Source organism: Lethenteron reissneri, chromosome 50 (assembly GCF_015708825.2).
Source record: "Lethenteron reissneri isolate LAM-NWPU_2019-01 chromosome 50, ASM1570882v1, whole genome shotgun sequence".
Taxonomy (NCBI): domain Eukaryota; kingdom Metazoa; phylum Chordata; class Hyperoartia; order Petromyzontiformes; family Petromyzontidae; genus Lethenteron; species Lethenteron reissneri.
In genome coordinates, this window is record NC_083828.1 from 11,358,739 (window position 1) to 11,378,506 (window position 19,768).

Here is a 19,768-nt window from a genome sequence, read left to right on the forward strand (position 1 = left end):
TCCCCGTGCTCCCCTTGCTCCCCGTGCTCCTCGTGCTCCCCTTGCTCCCTGTGCTCCCCTTGCTCCCTGTGCTCCCCTTGCTCCCCGTGCTCCCCTTGCTCCTCGTGCTCCCTTTGCTCCCCTTGCTCCCCGTGCTTCTCGTGCTCTTCGTGCTCCTCGTGCTCCCCTTGCTCCTCGTGCTCCCCTTGCTCCTCGTGCTCCCCTTGCTCCTCGTGCTCCCCTTGCTCCTCGTGCTCCCCTTGCTCCTCGTGCTCCCTGTGCTCCTCGTGCTCCCTGTGCTCCCCTTGCTCCTCGTGCTCCTCGTGCTCCCTGTGCTCCCCTTGCTCCTCGTGCTCCCCGTGCTCCTCGTGCTCCTCGCGCTCCCCTTGCTCCCCGTGCTCCCCTTGCTCCCCGTGCTCCCCGTGCTCCCCTTGCTCCCCGTGCTCCCCTTGCTCCCCATGCTCCCCGTGCTCCTCGTGCTCCCCTTGCTCCCCTTGCTCCTCGTGCTCCCCGTGCTCCCTGTGCTCCCTGTGCCCCCCTTGCTCCTCGTGCTCCCCTTGCTCCCCATGCTCCTCGTGCTCTCCGTGCTCTTCGTGCTCTCCGTGCTCCCCTTGCTCCCTGTGCTCCCCTTGCTCCCGGTGCTCCCCTTGCTCCCCGTGCTCCTCGTGCTCCCCGTGCTCCTCGTGCTCCCCGTGCTCCCCTTGCTCCCCGTGCTCCCTGTGCTCCCCGTGCTCCTCGTGCTCCCCTTGCTCCCTGTGCTCCCCTTGCTCCCTGTGCTCCCCTTGCTCCCCGTGCTCCTCGTACTCCCCGTGCTCCTCGTGCTCCCCGTGCTCCCCTTGCTCCCCGTGCTCCCTGTGCTCCCCTTGCTCCCCGTGCTCCTCGTGCTCCCCTTCCTCCCTGTGCTCCCCTTGCTCCCTGTGCTCCCCTTGCTCCCCATGCTCCCCGTGCTCCCCTTGCTCCCCGTGCTCCTCGTGCTCCCCTTGCTCCCCTTGCTCCTCGTGCTCCCCGTGCTCCTCGTGCTCCTCGTGCTCCCCGTGCTCCCCTTGCTCCCCGTGCTCATCGTGCTCCCCTTGCTCCCCTTGCTCCCCGTGCTCCCCTTGCTCCTCGTGCTCCCCTTGCTCCTCGTGCTCCTCGTGCTCCCCTTGCTCCCCGTGCTCCCCTTGCTCCTCGTGCTCCCCTTGCTCCCCGTGCTCCCCTTGCTCCCCTTGCTCCTCGTGCTCCCCTTGCTCCCCGTGCTCCCCGTGCTCCTCGTGCTCCCCTTGCTCCCCGTGCTCCCTGTGCTCCCCTTGCTCCTCTTGCTCCCCGTGCTCCCCTTGCTCCTCGTGCTCCCCTTGCTCCTCGTGCTCCTCGTGCTCCCCTTGCTCCCCTTGCTCCCCTTGCTCCCCGTGCTCCCCTTGCTCCTCGTGCTCCCCGTGCTCCCCGTGCTCCCCTTGCTCCTCGTGCTCCCCTTGCTCCTCGTGCTCCCCTTGCTCCTCGTGCTCCTCGTGCTCCCCTTGCTCCCCGTGCTCCCCTTGCTCCCCGTGCTCCTCGTGCTCCCCGTGCTCCCCTTGCTCCCCTTGCTCCTCGTGCTCCCCTTGCTCCTCGTGCCCCTCGTGCTCCCCGTGCTCCTCGTGCTCCTCTTGCTCCCCTTGCTCCTTGTGCTCCCCTTGCTCCTCGTGCTCCCCTTGCTCCTTGTGCTCCCCTTGCTCCCCGTGCTCCCCTTGCTCCTCGTGCTCCCCTTGCTCCCCTTGCTCCTCGTGCTCCCCTTGCTCCTCGTGCTCCTCGTGCTCCCCGTGCTCCCTGTGCTCCCCTTGCTCCTCGTGCTCCCCTTGCTCCCCTTGCTCCTTGTGCTCCCCTTGCTTCTCGTGCTCCCCTTGCTCCTCGTGCTCCTCGTGCTCCCCTTGCTCCTCGTGCTCCCCGTGCTCCTCGTGCTCCTCGTGCCCCCCCTGCTCCCTGTGCTCCCCTTGCTCCCCGTGCTCCTCGTGCTCCCCTTGCTCCTCGTGCTCCTCGTGCTCCCCGTGCTCCCCATGCTCCTCGTGCTCCCCTTGCTCCTCGTGCTCCTCGTGCTCCCCTTGCTCCCCGTGCTCCCCTTGCTCCCCGTGCTCCCCTTGCTCCCCGTGCTCCCCTTGCTCCCCGTGCTCCCCGTGCTCCCCGTGCTCCCCGTGCTCCCCTGGCTCCCCGTGCTCCCCGTGCTCCCCTTGCTCCTCGTGCTCCCCGTGCTCCTCGTGCTCCCCGTGCTCCCCTTGCTCCTCGTGCTCCCCGTGCTGCTCGTGCTCCCCTTGCTCTCCACACTCACTGTGCTCACTTGTCTTTGTCTCCCAACAGTCACGGCCTGGAGCGGGGAAAGTGGCGGCAAAATCAAGGTATGGCATCACGGCCACGGCTAGGGGTTAGAGGTAAATGAGGCTTGGGGGTGAAGGGCGGTGTGGAGTGAATGCGAGCAGGGTGTGATAATTGTAGCATTCGGGCTCCTTGTCTTTGCCTTAGTGACGAGGTGATTGTGCTGGACTCGGACTCGGACACTGAGCTCACCGAGGTGAGCGTGACCCCGGCGCTCAAGGCGACGCCCGTGGAGGAGGAGGAGGTGGTGGAGGCGAACGCCGTGCCCAAACTGCGCATCTCGCTCGGCTTCCTCAAGCCCCGGGGCGGCAGCACGGCAGCGGTGGCCACCAGGGCAAGTGGCCACACAGTGCTGGAGCCCCAGGACGAGCGGCGGGAGCCTCGACCAGGTGGAGACGACGCTCGGCGGCGGAGCAGATCGCCTGTTGCTCTGGCCCAGGGGAATAGCGGCGGCGAAAGTGGCGCCAGCGAGGGGCTTTCGTCCGCTGCTAATAGCACAACGGAGGCGGCCGGCGCGGGGATTGAGCGGGACGGCGATGCCGGCAAGCAGCGGCAATGGCGGCGGCAGCAGCAGGTGGAGGAGGAGGTGGAGGAGCAGGGTGGCATCACGGGCACCATTGAGGAGGCGGAGGAGGAGGCGCGGGGCTCCCCCCTCGCCAGCGAGGACGAGGAGGCCGGGCTGGAGGGCTGCTGCGAGTCAGACGACGAAGTGATGCAGCGAGGAGACGGCGGTGTGAAGGGATTGGGGGCAGACTTGGCGGCGGTGGAGGAGGACCAGGAGCAGCAGGAAGTGGAGGGGAAGCCTCGGTACTCGCCCATCAGTGACGCCTCCCAGGTGGAGACGGAGCGTTCGGGGGAGGAGGAGGACAGCCGCTCGGGATGCGCATCGGAGAGGAGCGACCGTGACGACGACGGCAGCGGCGGCGGCGAGGTTGAGGAGGAGGGACGACCCGCACCACCGCACCGCCGCAATGATGGGGAGCAGCATGGGGCCGGCGACGAGGAGAGAGGTGATGCTGATGAAGGGCAAGGTGACGGTGAAGAGATGGGTGGCGATGAGGAGGGTGGGGATCGTAGCGAGGTGGGTGGAGATGTTAATGAAGATGAAGAAGAGAGTGGGCATGGTGACATGGAGGGTGAAGAAGGTGATGAGGTGGGTGGAAATGAGGGTGGGGATCGTAGCGAGGTGGATGGAGATGTTAATGAAGATGAAGAGAGTGGGCATGGTGACGAAGAGGGTGGTGATGGTGATAAGGTGGGTGGAAATGAGGGACGTGAAGATCTGGATTGTGATGTTGATGAAGGGGAAGGTGGTGATGGTGATGAGGTTGGTGATGGTGAAGATTTAGGTGATGTCGATGAGGTTGGTGTTGATGAAAGAGAAGAGGACAGTGATGTTGATGGTGAAGGGGTGGGTGACTTTGCTGATGAAGATGGTGATGAGAATGGAGATGTAGAGGAAGAGGAGAGAGCGGTTAATGGTGAAGATGTTGGAACTGAAAATATTGCTGATGTTGATGAAGATGTAGGTGAAGAGGGTGGTGATGCTGATGAAGACGGTGGAGATGCTGAAGACGAAGATGGAGATGCTGAAGACGAAGATGGAAAATATGAGGGTGGAGATGATGGGGGAGATGGTGAGGGCGAGGATGGGGATGGTGACGGTGGTGCTGGCGGCGAGGATGGGGGAGGAGCCGACGAGGAGAGTGACCACACCGAGGATGACAGTGGAGGAGGGGACCGTGGCGAGGGGAGGGCTGGCTACGAGGAGGGGGCCAAGGAGGTGAGCAACGAGGGTGCCCCGGGGGGGCAGGTCCGGGGCGAGCTGGAGCCGCTCACTCCCTCCGAGGTGCTGGAGCAGGAGGCGAGCCGCATCCTCCATGCCGACCGCAAGGCCGCGGCGGTGCACGCTGGCACTGCTGGCCCGGCCAAGCTCGTCAAGCGCCAGCCGCTGGACCCCGGAGCCACCGCTGCCTTCAAGGGCAGCACCATCAACTGAGGACGTTTTGTGGCTCACTCCTCTAGTTCACGTTCCGATCAACCTGAGTGACTCTGTCTGTGGCTCATTGTCCCTGACTTCTGGAGGAGATGCCGTTGCTGCTCGCAGGCGCCGACAGCTCTGTACAATACTCGCACGGATTATCGGTGGCGGTGGCGAGACAGTGCGGATGGGCAGTGGCGCCATATGAGCGTCGTTCTTTATGGAAACGAAAACTGCAGACTTTGAGAGTTTCGGAACGGGGAGCGGCGACCAGCGCTAACGCCCGTGCCGCCGCTCTGCTTTTGGTGCTCAGGGCGGCGCCCTCATGCTGTCCTGCTCCCCAGACCCCCTCCCCCCCCACCCTTGTATGTGTGGGGGGCCCGTGTGATGTAGCTATGTTAAAGTGGGAACCTGGAGTGTGGCTGAGTTGTTTCGGGTTGTGCGAGACTGTTCGGTTCATATATGGAAGCCACTTGTGATGCGAGGCTCGTGTGTGTACATAGGGTGTGCATGTTGGGTTTGTGAATTTGGGGGCCCCGTATCGTGTGTAGTGCGTCGTGCGCGAGTAGGCTGTGAATATCGAGTTTCTGGTTTTGGGGTTGTGGGATGCTCGCCATGTGTGAAGGCATGCGTAGGACATGCATGTGTGTGGACAGTCTGTAAGGAAAAACCTTCCACACATAAATCAGTCTCATCATTTGTACTCTACAGGTATATATATATAAATAAAAACGCATAGACGCACACACACGAGGGACTGCGGAGAGTACGTAGATATGACACTAAAGGTCTCCGCACTTGTCTGAGCGGTTTGTTATACCCCCCCCCAACCCGGGGTGTGTTACATAGCCGTAGGAGATCGTACCACGTCACTGCGAGTGAATGTTGAGGGGTAACCGAGAGTTGGGAGATTCGCCGACTAGGCCGGCGCCACCGTGTGGCCCAACCCCCACTCCCACGGAACGTGCAGCAATGACCTCCCCCCACTGTGCGGAGGTTGGTTCCCGTGGAGGGCGGGTGGATCGTGTAGAAAGAGAGCCGACTGTGGCCACCGCTCCACTCCACTGCCCCCCTCTTCCGTCTGAATGCACGCGGTCCTGAAGTTTTTTTTCCGGGATGTGGAGAGTCGCTCGCAGCTGCCCTCCACCCCCTCGCGTGGAAGAGATAGGGAAGATGCCCGAGGTAGATGGGGGATGGAGCTGTCGGCTCCTGGTGGTTGGGGCAGCTGGTGTTGGGTTAAGCAGAGTTGCGTGTGGATGAGGCTTGGGCCGCCCTGGTCTTGGTTCACGCGAGTTCACAAACCTGGCAGAGTTCGTCGTCTTCGTTGAAGGGGGCCTTGACGAATGGTGAACAGGCCACGCTTGATAAGGGGAGACTGGGAGAGGGTGAAGCTTAGGGGGGTGAGCACTGCTGCACAACTAAACATCCCTGCCTGTAACTACTCGAGCAGCCAGACCCTACCACCACGAACTACACTATAACTCCATAATAGAGGTTGTTGGGTTAGATCATGTATAAATATATAAATGTGTCGTTAAAACCCGCCACCACCCGACACAGCCAACAAGCAACATTTACAATGTTGTGGCTTGGCTCTCCAACACACCGGGTGTGCTGTACTCATGACGAATTGGCACGTTCTGTTTACATGACAACCCTTGCTAGTTGGCTGTGTCGGTTGGTGGTGGGTTTTAGCGACACATTTAAATATTTATGCTATCTAACCCAAAAAACCTCTTATGGATGATATTGGTCGCGAAAGCCTTCGTGTTAAACAACACTATAACTGTTGACTTAAAGCTTTCGTGACTGCAGGAATTAATAATCTTTGGGTCTTTCGGTAAAGTCACGTAGATAGAAAAATTATAAAATAAAAAATCACGACGTTTTGATCGCAACACAAGCAGTCGTCTTCAGGTGAAAAAATACAGCAGGCGGACTGCTCAGGCAGGAAGAAAGACTGCCTCAGCAGTCCACCTGCTGTAAAACCCTCGCTGGTCTAACGACTCTAGCCCTGTCCCTGCTGAGACAACCAGTCCCCATCACTCGCCTCGTTACCTCTCCCTTGCAGGATCCTAAACCATCCTAGTGTGTCGTCTACCCACGGTATTCTCTTGTTCGCTTCACACATTCGCAGTTGGCCGCGCTCGGTGGCACATGTGTGGAGTTTGAGTTCTTGGCATCGCCGTGATGCGCCATGGAAAGTCGTGTTGGCGGGCGGCCTCGGTGATCATAAACAAAAAAAAGGCTAAGGTTTCGGCATTGTGTATTGTTTCGACAAGAAGTAGATTTTGTAAATCGCCCGTGTTTATGTTCTGCTTGACGGTGTGGCGGCGGCAGCGGTGGCGTGTCTCATGTGGCTGATTCCATTAACAATCGCAGGAAAATAAAAGAACTTTTTTTTTTACTGTTGGTTACTTTTAGTTTCCCATCGACTTCTTTGATTGGATAAAGTGCCGTTTAACATTCAAATAAAAGTTGTGTGGAAATCAAAAGGGACCGACAGCGAATGCGTACATTCAACAGCTGTTACCTTGCAACCCGGTGTGAGACGTACGCCTGCCTGGTAAGATTCCTGAACGCCTTGTATTCTCAAGGTGGCACAGCTTAAGGTGGCAATGCGTGACTGTCGCTGTCGAGGCTCGGCCGTGGGATAAACGCGGCACAAATCGGGGCACACGACGGCTGCTATGGAAGCGATTTTTTTCTTCTTCCTAGCGTTGTTCCCGCTGTGGCGCAGGGTCCGCTTTGGCTGCTATGGAAGCGATTTGTGTTCGGGAATTGTCACTTGGTCAAATTAAAATGGCGCAAGCCAAGTTATGCCTCATACTTGGTGGAGACCTGGTGAGGAAGATGTTGCTCTTAGTATTGAAACCGCCCGTTATCTCAACTTGCCCATTAAACGGAATTATAATTCCACGTGTAAATGTGCTCCGGTAAAACCATGGTTTGGGGTTACCTCGCTCCCCCTAGGCACAGCCCACACCATCTCGACAGGTAAACGTGAACGGCGGTGGTTGTTCACAACGGTTTCATCTTTCACTCTGCTCGTACGTGGATGTTTAGTGCAGCTCGCCCTGACACTGCAGCGCGAGTCTTGGCCGCTGCAACTTGGGTTTATTTTTACAAGGGAGATCCGTGGTGTGTGAACACAGCACAAACAACAAAACAAAGACGAGAACGACTATTTCAGAGAACGAGTACAGGGTCCTAAAGGAATATTACACAACTAGCGACTTGCACTACGAACAAATACTGTAGTTAATGGTCGTAAATACAAATTTAAAAAACTGCAAATGTAATATGAGAGCAAGGTGCCAGAAAAAGTGTGGTGTAAAAATGAACTATATTTGGTCGAATACATACAAAAACGAAAAAGACAGTGCAAACATGTTGGGAGCATGAGGTGCTAGAAAAGAGTTCGTAACGGATGCAAGCTCAGGGTTTTGATCTCATAGGGATGTAAATAGGCTGAGTGAAGGGAGAGAGCCAAGGTAATGTGGAGCAAGAACACGGAAAGACTTTACCAAATGGTTTTAAGAAATTTAATATTTAGTAGGAATAAGACATTTCTGAGGCTCCGGGAGGGAACTAGGTGCACTTTTGTAGTCCTTTAGGTAGTTGGCAGATTTGTTTAAGAGGACCTTTAGGATGAAAACTGCCCGGTTATATATCCGGATATACGGGGGGGGGGGGGGGGGGGGGACAGTTTATGTACAGGTTGGCTACGTACGGTGCAAAAGAGGTTCAACATGAATTCTGTAGGGGGCATTAAAGGCAAAACAGCAGTGGTGTTATGCAATGAGACGTCGATTCTAATGTATATTCAGAAGCAGTAGATGGTATCACAATAATCAAACATGGGCAGGATAGCGGCAGTATATATATTCATATGGAGTCGTGGAATATATAATTTTTCTGCATAGAAATCCAATTTAGTTTTTTTTTATGAAAGACAGTTTCGAGTCCAGGATAATGCCTTGATATTTAAAGTTGACCTGCTCATTAACATGTGCGTCCAGAGCCTCTAATATGCATATGTGGTGGGAGAGGTTTGGGGCAGCTGGAGAATAATATAACTTTGGTCTTCATAGCATTGAGGAACAGTTTTAAATAATTAAGTTGTAGATGTTGGGGCCGCTGGCCCCCGAGGCCTCTCCCTGCTGGGCGCCGACTGCAGGGGTCCCGTCGTTTCCTGATCCCTCGCTAGTGTGTGAACAGCTGCTGCCGCCATTGGGCTCATCGCTCGCGGGATAAGGGCTGTCGCCCGACGGCTCCCCTCCCTGGGTCGCACCCCCGTGAGTTCGCGAGAGAGGCATGGCTTGTCGCCGGCTCACGGACGCCTGTAAACACTGCGTTGCCTCTCCGCCAATCAAACGCGACGCCTCCCCTCACAGCCCTGCGCAGCAATCGCACGCTCTGAACGGGGGGTCGGGTCGGAGGGCGAATGACGTTGCTCGCACACGCGCGGCAACCGCGAGCGGGTGATAACGCTCGTTTAAAGGGGCCGTGGAACAGGTGTTTACGGTGGGTGTGAGCCCTCACACAGCACGAGTCTCCACAGTGACAGAACGGAGCGTGCACCCGCGGAAACACCGACCACCCACGTTGCGAGCACACACACACACAGCACCACGCGCATTCACCCGCTCGTCGAAACCAAACGAGGCTGCGATTAGTTATTAATGATTTATTATCGGCCGACTGTGATTCACTGTTGGGTCAGTAGGGATCGGCAAGGCAGGCCTACACTATAGCCCGAGGGTCTGTACCCGATTTATCTAATTTGATAGGCTCTAAGCGGTTTTGGTTTCTCTAGCCTCAATCCCAATACTCTCTTTCCTTTTACAGTTTCGATGCGTACGGCGCTCCGGTGGTCTTGTCCTCTCTGCACACTTCGATACGTCGCACGGACGTTCGAGTGGCCGAACTGGGGACCGTTCCGGGCGCTGACTTCAGGAGCAAGACGGCTTCTACATTTCTGCGCCCCCCTTTTATGGCTAACCCACATCAAAGAAGGCCGCCACTCCCGGTTTCCCTAACAAAGGGCCCGCCGCTGACTGCGGCGCCGGCGGCGGTCCACGAGCACACCTGCTATGCTAATCAGCCGCCCACCCCGGTTTCTCCCTTCGTTCATGGCTGCGCCCCCCCTGCCCGCCTGCCGATCCGTGTGTGGGGGTGCGTTTTAACCGTGGTGGCTGGATAGCCCCTGCCGTGACCATGTAATCTTAACCCAGGTCACAGCGCCGCGGTGCGAATTAGCATCGGGGGAGATCGCCCAATTCCCTGGCCACAGGAAACCGTGAAGATTATCCCTATGAGGGCTTCCGGGTGAAAACCTGTTGGCCAGGTGACCTCCCCTCGGAGCTCTATGGGGGGGAAATGTGTGAGGGTGTGCTTATGTGGGGGGCGGTGAGGGGGAAGCGAGGTCGGCCCCGTCGCTTGGTGGTGGCGAGGTCGTAGATGGGGCGCCCGCCGAGCGGCTTCGCGGCGGCATCACATAGACACTGTTGTAACTACTCTGGACTTTATATAAGCCATCAGGGCTGTACCAGCAATTATTTTAAATGTCAGTACAGATTGGAGATGGCTAGATTGTTTACCTACAGAGGTAACATGATAGGGCCAAGCACTGCGCTGAGGAAATCGCTTAGCCATAGGGGTCCTGTCGTGTTGCTGATATTATTGGCAGAGACGATTTGAAATCGGTAAGAGAAGTAGTTGCAAATCATGTTTATTGCACAATCTGATAAAATAAGGCATTTAGCCTTTGCAACTGTAATGTAGTAACTTAGCGGGAGACGACTTTACGGGTAGCACACTCTTTATTAACACCAACTTATATTACACGGGTGGCTAACTGCAGCCTAACCCACGGGGTTCCCCTGGCTACACCCACACGGGCTCTTACGCCCCGTAGCTTCTCGGAACCCACCCGGCTGGGGTGTCCGTCTCGACTCTGGGTCCCACAGCCTCGTCCCACATGGACGTCAGACCACGGGTCCCACAGTCTCGCCTCCGAGCCACACAGGGTCCCGGCCCTTACAAGGACAGCGGGACTAGGGGTCTCAGGGCCCTACCTCTTCAACTCCGTCTTCGATCTTCAACTGGTTATTAACTCCCCGAGTGCTCCCGCGCGTCCCCCTTTATAGTCCTCCATGCGGACGTCGCTGAGAGTACCCACCCCAGTTGACCAATCACTGCGTGCTGCCCACGATCCTATTTCCCACATTGTGTCAGCGCGCACAACCACGCACCCCGCGCCGCCCCGTGATCCATCACTGTCGGCGCGCGTCAACACCACCACACTTGATGTAGCCACGCCCGGCGCGCTCACACACACGCCCCCCCTCTTGTCAGCGCGTACCGCCACTACATCACCCCCTACCACATAGCTCGCAGCCGACCCGGCTGCTAAACATTTTTTATTACCCCCCCCCCCCCCCGTGTGTGCCCCGTAACGCAAGCAACAATCACAACAACACAACACAACACAATAATAACTCCGCCATCCGTAAGAATCAGAACATGCCACCCGCAACAACAAGAACAATATGTACAAACCGGCGAGCGACAACAATAAATGTGTATACAAAAAAAAGACTCGTGCAGCGTCCCTTCATTTCCGACCGCCCCTTGAACGGGACATTATACCGGGCAGAAGGGGAACGCGGCGACGAGCTGCAATCTCGGGCCCCCCCTCTCTTTTTTTTCTTTTTTTTTTTCTTTTTTTTTTTCTTTTTTTTTTTCATGAAAAGTGTCGTGTCTTAGCACGAGTCCGCCTGGCCGGTCCGTCGTACGGCACCAGACGCGGTTGACCATCCGGTGGTGCTGGCAGTCCAGGAAGGCACGAGGCAGGCATCGGAGATCCGCGCGTGCCTCGGGGTTCCGGTTCACGACGGTCAGCAGCCGTCAGGTCCGAGACACCTGGGAGTGGGTCAGGCGGAGACACGTGAGGATCAGACTGCGACACATCCCTCCCCGAGTCGACAGCCACATCACACGCTCGGTCGTTACGGCACAAAGGGAGGTCATGTGGTGCCGCGAAGGGTTTCAGCCGGGAGGGGTGTACGTACCAACGGCGTTTTTCCCATTTAATCTGGATACTCTGGGGTCGCGCAATACGCACGATTTCCACAGGTCCCCTCCATGGTCTCAACAATTTAGGGGACGTAGCCAACGGTGCATGTGGGCAGTGCAGCCAGGCCTTATCGCCTGGTTTCCAATCGTGCGTATACACCTTTTGTGCATGCAATCTTTCGTTAGCGATCTGGCGAGACCTCAAATTCAACCTCGCAGCCTCTCGCGCTTCAGCCAGTTTGGCGATATTAAATTTGATGTGGTCGGCCAATTTAGACTTCGCACGTGGCTGGGAAATCCCCAGTTGGACATCCATGGGCGGATCGGCCTCCCGCCCATACATGAGAAAAAATGGGGAAAACCCCGTCGCCGCATGGGAGGCCATTCGATAGGCCGCGAGTACCCCAGGTACCTGTAAGTCCCAATCAACCTGATCGTTGCAGACCTGTTGGCACAGCATAGAAGTAATCGTCCTGTTTAGACGTTCAACCATTCCATCAGTCTGCGGGTGGTACGGGGAGGTACGCACTTTCTTCGTACCCAACAGGTCGCACACCTCGCGCAACAAAACGCTCGAAAAATTCTTTCCCTGGTCCGTCATCAAGCGTTCGGGGGCGCCTTTGTCCAAAACATAGCCCTGGACAAAGGCGTCCGCCACTGCCGCAGCCGACTGGTTGGCGAGTGGCCACGCCATGGGCCATCGGGTGAAGTATTCTACGCCAACCAGCAGGTACTTGTTACCCCTAGGTGTAGCGGGAAAGGGCCCCAAGATATCGAGCGCAACCAGTTCGTTCGTGCGCGAAACCTGAATGGATTGTAGCGGTGGATTAGCCGCTATTGGTGGCGGTTTTCTTTGAGCGCACCCCACACATCCCTTGAGGATGTTTGCCATGTCGCTCCCCATACCCGGCCAATAATAGTCCCGTTGGAGTAGGGCGAGCGTTTTATGAAATCCCAAATGCATGAGTCGTTCGTGAGCAGCCAGAACGACTCTACCCCGCATAGCAGATGGCACAACGAGCGTATGACGCTGGGACATATTGTCCCACTTCATCAGGAGGCCCTGTCTGACCACCCAGGAACTGACCCGCGTCTCCCCCCCCCCCCCCCGGGAGCTTCTGCCTTCCGACGCAACGTGAGTAGGGAGCTGTCGGCCATTTGGAGACGGCCCCACTCAATAAGAGGCAACGCGAGTAACGAGTCCCCGTCCGTGGGAGCGACGGGCGCGTCGACCCGCGGAGCGTCAGTGGCGGCGAGCAAAACTTCCGCGGGGACGGCGACAGGGGGTTTACACCGCGCCGATCCCGGAAGACATGCGCATTCCGAGCGAGGCGACAACCGCGACAAGGCATCCGCATTCGAGTGCCGCAATCCCTTACGGTAAATCGTCGTGAATTGGTAGTCTTGGAGGACCTCCAGCCATCAGGACAACTGACCGGAGGGTTGCGCCACCCGCATCGCGTATTGGAGAGCCGCGTGGTCCGTACGAACAATAAAATGACGGCCGTAGAGATACGGCCTGAATTGCTGGATAAAAAAAACGATCGCTAGCAATTCACGACGTGTCACACAGTAGCGTTGTTCCGCAGGTGACAAAACTCTGCTACCGTAGGCGACCACTCGTTCGACCCCCCCCGACCACCTGTGAGAGCACTCCCCCGATACCCGTGTTACTGGCATCCGTGTCAAGCAGGAACGGTTGCGTGAAATCGGGGTAACACAAGGGAGGAGCCCATACCAAGGCGTTTCGAAGGGAGCAGAACGCAGCCTCCTCCTCCGGCCCCCAGTGAAACCTTACCCCTTTAGCCGTCAAAGCATGTAGGGGCCTGGCTATGGTGGCAAAATTTTCGACAAAACGGCGGTAGTAGGAGGCGAATCCTATGAAGCTGCGGACCTCAGTGACTGAGGTTGGCGTTGGCCATGAGCTGACGCAGTGCGTCTTAGCAGGGTCTGTAGAGATCCCTGAACGGCCAACGATATGCCCCAAGTACCTGACCGATTCCCGAAGCAGGTGACATTTAACCGGTTTAAATTTTAATTTAGCGGAACGCATCCTGAGGAACACCCCTCTCAATCGCTGGAGGTGCTCCTCGAAAGTCCGGCTGAAAACGATGATATCATCGAGGTAAATCAAACAGGTGTCCCATTGGAGTCCTGACAGAACCAATTCCATGAGCCTCTGGAACGTGGCGGGAGCGGAATGTAGCCCCATGGGCAATCGATTGAATTGAAATAGGCCTCCTGGTGTCCGGAAAGCGGTCTTTGGTTTTGATTCCTCATCGAGGGGCAATTGCCAAAATCCCGAAAGCAGGTCAAGCGTCGAAAAAAACTGTCCTTCCGCCAAGGCATCCAGCGACTCATCCATCCTGGGGAGTGGATACGCGTCGGCCATCGAGATTTTATTTAGGCGGCGGAAATCCACACAAAACCGCAAGGACCCGTCCTGTTTTTTTAACAAGGACGATGGGAGCACCCCACGGACTGGAAGAGGGCGAAATGATGTCGGCAGCCAACATGTCATTAACAGCCGACTGCACATGCTCCTTCTCGGCTGGGCTGAGCCGGAAGGGATTCTGCCGAATTGGGGCCGCGTCACCCGTCGCTATGTCGTGGCGCAACAGGTCCGTGCAGCCAATATCGTACTTGTGTCTGCTAAACACATCAGTGAATTCGAGTAGCAGGCCCCTCAACGCTCCCAACTGCACACTAGACAAGTTACTAGACCCAGCACACAACGAGTCCAACCATTCAGTCTCCTCCTCCAATGGAGGATGCGTATCGAGGCTAGAATCCGCATGTGCAACGAGCTGTTCATCCACGGGTAGCGGCGCCGCGTGAGCCAGCACCGTGCCCTGTGTAATAACAGCTGGCCGCGACCCCGTATTCAGAACCATAACGAATGGATCCCTGTCCGCCCGCACCATGGTCTGAGCTACCGCTAAGTCGAGGCCCCCAACAGCTCTGTTTGACGGCCCCAACAGAACACCTTGTTCCGCCGCATCCACCCCGAGGGGTTTCCGCAATCGAAGGGGTACCAACATTTGCGATCCCGGGGGCACCCGCACAGTCTGAGTTGCCAGCGCCTGAACCGTTGCACAAACCGTGCGTATTTTGGTAGGACTTGTCAAAAATGCAACACGCCGACCCGATGGAAGCTCAATACAGGCCTGATCGACGAGAATTTTAATGGGCATTTTAGCCAGAAAGTCCTTACCCAGTAAACAAGGAACTGCCAGGGATGATGACACAAAAATAGGACCCGCCAATTTGATATCGCCAATACAAAATCTGTCCGATAATTCCCAAAGATCCCCCGTTCGCCGCGTAAAATGGTACGTCCACCGGAAGAAGGGGTCGACTTTGGACGGGGAGGATGTTTTAAATAAGGTCCGAAATGATAGTGGCCGACGCACCCATGTCCACCAGCACCCGGACCTCAACCCCGTCAATAAAACCCGTTACTACGGACGACCCGGCCGACGCAGCCACTATCCTGTGGGCCAACTCGGACCATTCGACTGCTCCCGGGCCGTGTACGGTCCCCCTTCGCCGAACCGAATCCCCGGCCCCCATACGCGGTCCCCCCACCGCGAAGCGGCGACCCGAGTGTGCCGTGTATGTGGACCGAGCGTGTGGGGTGCCGCGACTTGCCGGGGTTAGCTGGGACGACTTCGGGCCTTGGTCGTCGTCCGGACGTGGTCCCGTGGCGCGCTAACGCGGAGCCCGGCACCCGGACGCGACGTGACCCCGAAGGCCGCAGTTGTAACACATGACGAGGGACGTCGTAGGTTTCGGTTGCTCCAGCTTGCGGGACGATCGTATGGGCGAACGACCTCCCAATCTCCACTCCCCCGGTCTCGACACGGTGAAGGCCTCCTCCCGAGCCGTAGCAGTCTGAGGCTCGGCGACCGTCGCGGCAGGTGTCGCGATCTCCGCCGATGCACAGACGACCGTCCGCTTGCGCTTGAGGACCTCGTGTACGTGGATGCTTGTAGCAACCCCCAAGGAGCAGATGTCCATTTCGTCCGCCGTATTGATGGGGACTCCCAGGTCGTGAGCCAACGCCAGCAGCTGCTCTGTTACCATGGCGTCCTTCCCCTCCTTGTCCATGCGGGGAAATGCGGCGTCCGCCAGGGCGAGCAGCGACGTGCGATAGGCGAGCGTAGTTTCTCCCTCCATCTTACGCCGTTCGTAGAACTGGTGGCGACAGGTCGAGGGCGGTCCAAACACCTTAGCCATGAGGTGTAGCGCGGCCTGGAGCGTTGAGCGGGACGACCTTGGGGCGGATGTGAAGGCCGTGAGTGCGTCGTCGTCGAGCGTCGCCGGCAGCGCGCGTAAGGCAGTGGTGTCGGACCACCCCGACATCTCTTGATGTGTGAGGAACCTTCGTTGGAAGGCCCCCCAGTCGCCCCCGTCCACCTTGAACGCCGTCAGCGCGGGAAGTCTTTGTTGGAAGACCTGGTCGTCGTCCTCCGATGAATGCTTTTCCCGCGCGCCGCTGTGGTTGACGAAAATGGCGGCTCCGTCGGCAGGCGCATGGTGGAGAGTTTTGGCGCGCGCCGATGACGCGGGCTGTGTATAGTGGAGGTCCCCGACCACGTGGTGTCCACGCTTCCCGCCAATCGATGGTGGACCCTCAAAGTTGGCGCCAATTTCAAAACTTTCGGCGCGGAGCGCGTTCTGGCGGGATTCCTCGGCCCGTGCTCCCTCCTCCAACCTCGTTTTAATCCTCCCGCCTCCAGAAGCGGTGATTTCCGCCAAAATTGAAGCGGCGGCGAGCAGCAACTCCGCCAGGCGGGAGTGTGCATCCTGGAGGCCGGTGTCGGAGGCGAGCGGAGCGTCGGCCATCGCCGCGAAGTGCTGCAGCGGCGGCATCTCTTCGTCCTCGCCTCCCGAGGCTTGCGGTTCCGGTACGCCGTCGTCTTCCCGATCTCGCTCGTGGGTACGGGTAGTCTTCCTGGTATCCATCCTTTTGAAGACAGGTTTACTTCTGACACCAGTTGTAATGTAGTAACTTGGCGGGAGACGACTTTACGGGTAGCACACTCTTTATTAACACCAACTTATATTACACGGGTGGCTAACTGCAGCCTAACCCACGGGGTTCCCCTGGCTACACCCACACGGGCTCTTACGCCCCGTAGCTTCTCGGAACCCACCCGGCTGGGGTGTCCGTCTCGACTCTGGGTCCCACAGCCTCGTCCCACATGGACGTCAGACCACGGGTCCCACAGTCTCGCCTCCGAGCCACACAGGGTCCCGGCCCTTACAAGGACAGCGGGACTAGGGGTCTCAGGGCCCTACCTCTTCAACTCCGTCTTCGATCTTCAACTGGTTATTAACTCCCCAAGTGCTCCCGCGCGTCCCCCTTTATAGTCCTCCATGCGGACGTCGCTGAGAGCACCCACCCCAGTTGACCAATCACTGCGTGCTGCCCACGATCCTATTTCCCACATTGTGTCAGCGCGCACAACCACGCACCCCACGCCGCCCCGTGATCCATCACTGTCGGCGCGCGTCAACACCACCACACTTGATGTAGCCACGCCCGGCGTGCTCACACACACGCCCCCCCCTTGTCAGCGCGTACCGCCACTACACAACCATACAGCGTGATCCACGGTCAAACAATTCAGATAAGTCGAGTAATAAGATGGCACAATGATGACGAGATTCAGGACTGTTGAATATATAGTTCAGAGTATCAAGTACCGTAGAGGCTGTCCACGTACTATATATTTTTTTAAAATCTAAAGCCAGATTGCTTTGAATGAAATAGGGCATGTTCTGAGATGCAGTTTGTGATTTTAAGATCTCACAGATCTTGAGAGGGGAGAGGATTGAGATAGGGTCGCCTGTAGCATCACCTTCACGCACTCCACCTCAAATCTTGACATAGCTTTCGTGACTGCAGGAATTCATATTCATTAGGTCTTTCGGTAAAGCCACATAGATATAAAAAATAAAAAATATATCACGACGTTTCGATCGCAGCACAAGCATTCGTCATCAGGTGTCGTTACATTCTTTGGGTCTTTCGGTAAAGCCACGTAGATATAAAAAATAAAAATATCACGACGTTTCGATCGCAACACAAGCAATCGTCATCACCTGATGACGATTGTCGTGATTTTTTTTTATATCTACGTGGCTTTACCGAAATACCCAAAGAATGTAACGACACCTCCATTAAGCAGTTTTCCCATTCAGGAGAGACGGATTCCTCTGAAATGGAATAGTTGATTTCATGGGCTATCGGTTTTGCAATGAAATTTGTCATAAGGTGCAGGTCAAAGGCGGCAGCCTTGGCAGTACTCCACCATATTCACGTTTTACCATCACGTGCCTTCATGGATTTCCATAAACGTTTGGGATAATCTTTTGAATCCTACTGAAAGGGATGGTATTTGGTTTGTCGGATTAATTGGGTGCAGCGGTTCCTATGACTCTTCTAGTTAGCCCAATTTCAGTCCAAACCCGTGCGTTTAGTACCTTTTCAAGCTGCCTTTTGGAGCAGATGAGCTGCGCAGTTTCTACTTTAAACCCAGGAGGCTTGATTCCCCCTGACTCAACTTTTTTTTCAAGGAGCATGTTTGTCAACACTAGAAACGTCTATCGAAAAAAAGACCGAGCGGTGTCCAAAAAGGGAATATTACAGGCATAAGTTCGGTCAGAATTAGTGATGTCGTGGATGAAAACCTGATTGTAAAATTATTTAAAAGAGCGTTGAATCGTAATCTTACGTAGAGCTTTTAAGCAGTATCGTGTGTCTAATACCAAGTATAATTTAGTGGTCACGACGGTGATTTCCCAAGACACCAACTTTACGAATTGAAGAGGATTGGAAACCAGAGAAAAGACGTGGCAGGTGAGTGCTGGCATAGACATGCGTAGTTTACATGCACGTTGCCCGGTTTTTCCTTCGGTAACTCTACATAGACCATGTTAAACACTGGTCATCGGATAACATTTTCCCAAAAATGTCCTTATCAGGCCCCACCATATAAACAAGTGCAGCAGTCTGCACTATGAAGAAGGGACATTGTCTGAAACGTCACCTATTACATAATCATTTTAGAACCACACTGCCTAGGCAGCAGCAGCAGATCGCGCGTTTTCGAGCAAATGCATCGAGTCCGGTCTGACCTTGGCGCCCGTAGACTGGCTTGCCGGAGAACCCTTTGCCTGCATACACAGTCATAATACATCCATATACGCAGAATCGATCAAATAAATTTCGGTATCGAGCGAATTTTGGATTTTTACCATTGTTACACAGCTAAAATTAAAGTAAAATAAACATACACTGAAATAAAGAAAAACATAAATCAAACAATTATTCAGTGTTGTATTTGTCAGTTTTTATTTGTAATACTGTACAGCATGAAGTACTGTATATTATTTACAATTATTGTACCGTTTAAACCAACGCCAAGTGTTGTCAACTGGTCCCGGGTCACCCGTTTCACCAGCATGAAGTATGGTGAAACAAAGACAAAGATCCCCCATGTTGCCTAAGCAGACTTGGGGCAAGTGCTGTTAGCGAGCATCTGTGAAGGTAGACGACGGCACACGAGCGGATGGTGTGGCCAGAAACCAGACCCACGGTCCGGCCGGTCTTGGGTACTTATTTAAGGCTGAGTCGATCTAGGGGATACCCAGGAGTGGTTCAGGTGATCGTCACTGGTTATCGGTGGCCATACGTGGGAATCTAGGCCGGGTCGCCGGCGAAACGACCTCTGCACAGAGGTCGCAAACGGGTTTTGATTCCTTACCCGTACCCGTACCCGGCCGCACCAGGGTCGAAAACGGGTACCCGTACCCTACCCGATACCCGGCTACCCGTACCCGGCCGGGTATCGGGTAGGGTACGGGTATCGGGTACCCGATTGCGACCTCTGGGATGAAGCCATGTTGCAGGCGCGGGTGGGTTGATTCTAGGAACTTGAATTGTGAGAAGAGACAAGACGATAATTGTTTTTTTACCCTTCTATCTGGCAACAAAACTGACACCTTTTTTTACAAGGAGTCATGTTTACATAGACCACAATACCTGCAGTCATAATGCAAAAAAAAACATAACTCTGATAATGTGCACTGTCCTTGAAGTTGATTGGTCCACACCCGAGACAGCTTTCCTTAGAGCCTAGTCTCACATGGGCTGGACCAGATGACGCCAAAAGGGTAAAAAAACAATTATCATATTTTTTACTGGCAAATGAGGTTCCAATGGTGTTAAAGAGACAAGACGTTGGGAAATGAGTGACAAACGGTTACTCACCAGTGACTCACGGCCCACCCGTACCCGGCCGCACCAGGGTCGCAAACGGGTACCCGTACCCGGCCGGGCACGGGTAGCCGGGTATCAGGTAGGGTACGGGTATCGGGTACCCGGTTGCGACCTCTGCC

General features: G+C 56.0%; 1 protein-coding gene across 1 annotated transcript; it reads left to right on the forward strand.

Moving 5' to 3' along the window:
- Positions 1-2,233: 2,233 nt before the first annotated feature.
- LOC133354998 (uncharacterized) lies at positions 2,234-5,027 on the forward strand. Its single transcript, XM_061572249.1, has 2 exons — positions 2,234-2,321; positions 2,446-5,027. Exon 2 carries the CDS (start codon positions 3,011-3,013, stop codon positions 4,295-4,297), a length of 1,287 nt encoding a protein of 428 aa, XP_061428233.1. The 5' UTR covers positions 2,234-2,321; positions 2,446-3,010; the 3' UTR covers positions 4,298-5,027.
- The last annotated feature ends 14,741 nt before the right edge of the window (positions 5,028-19,768 follow it).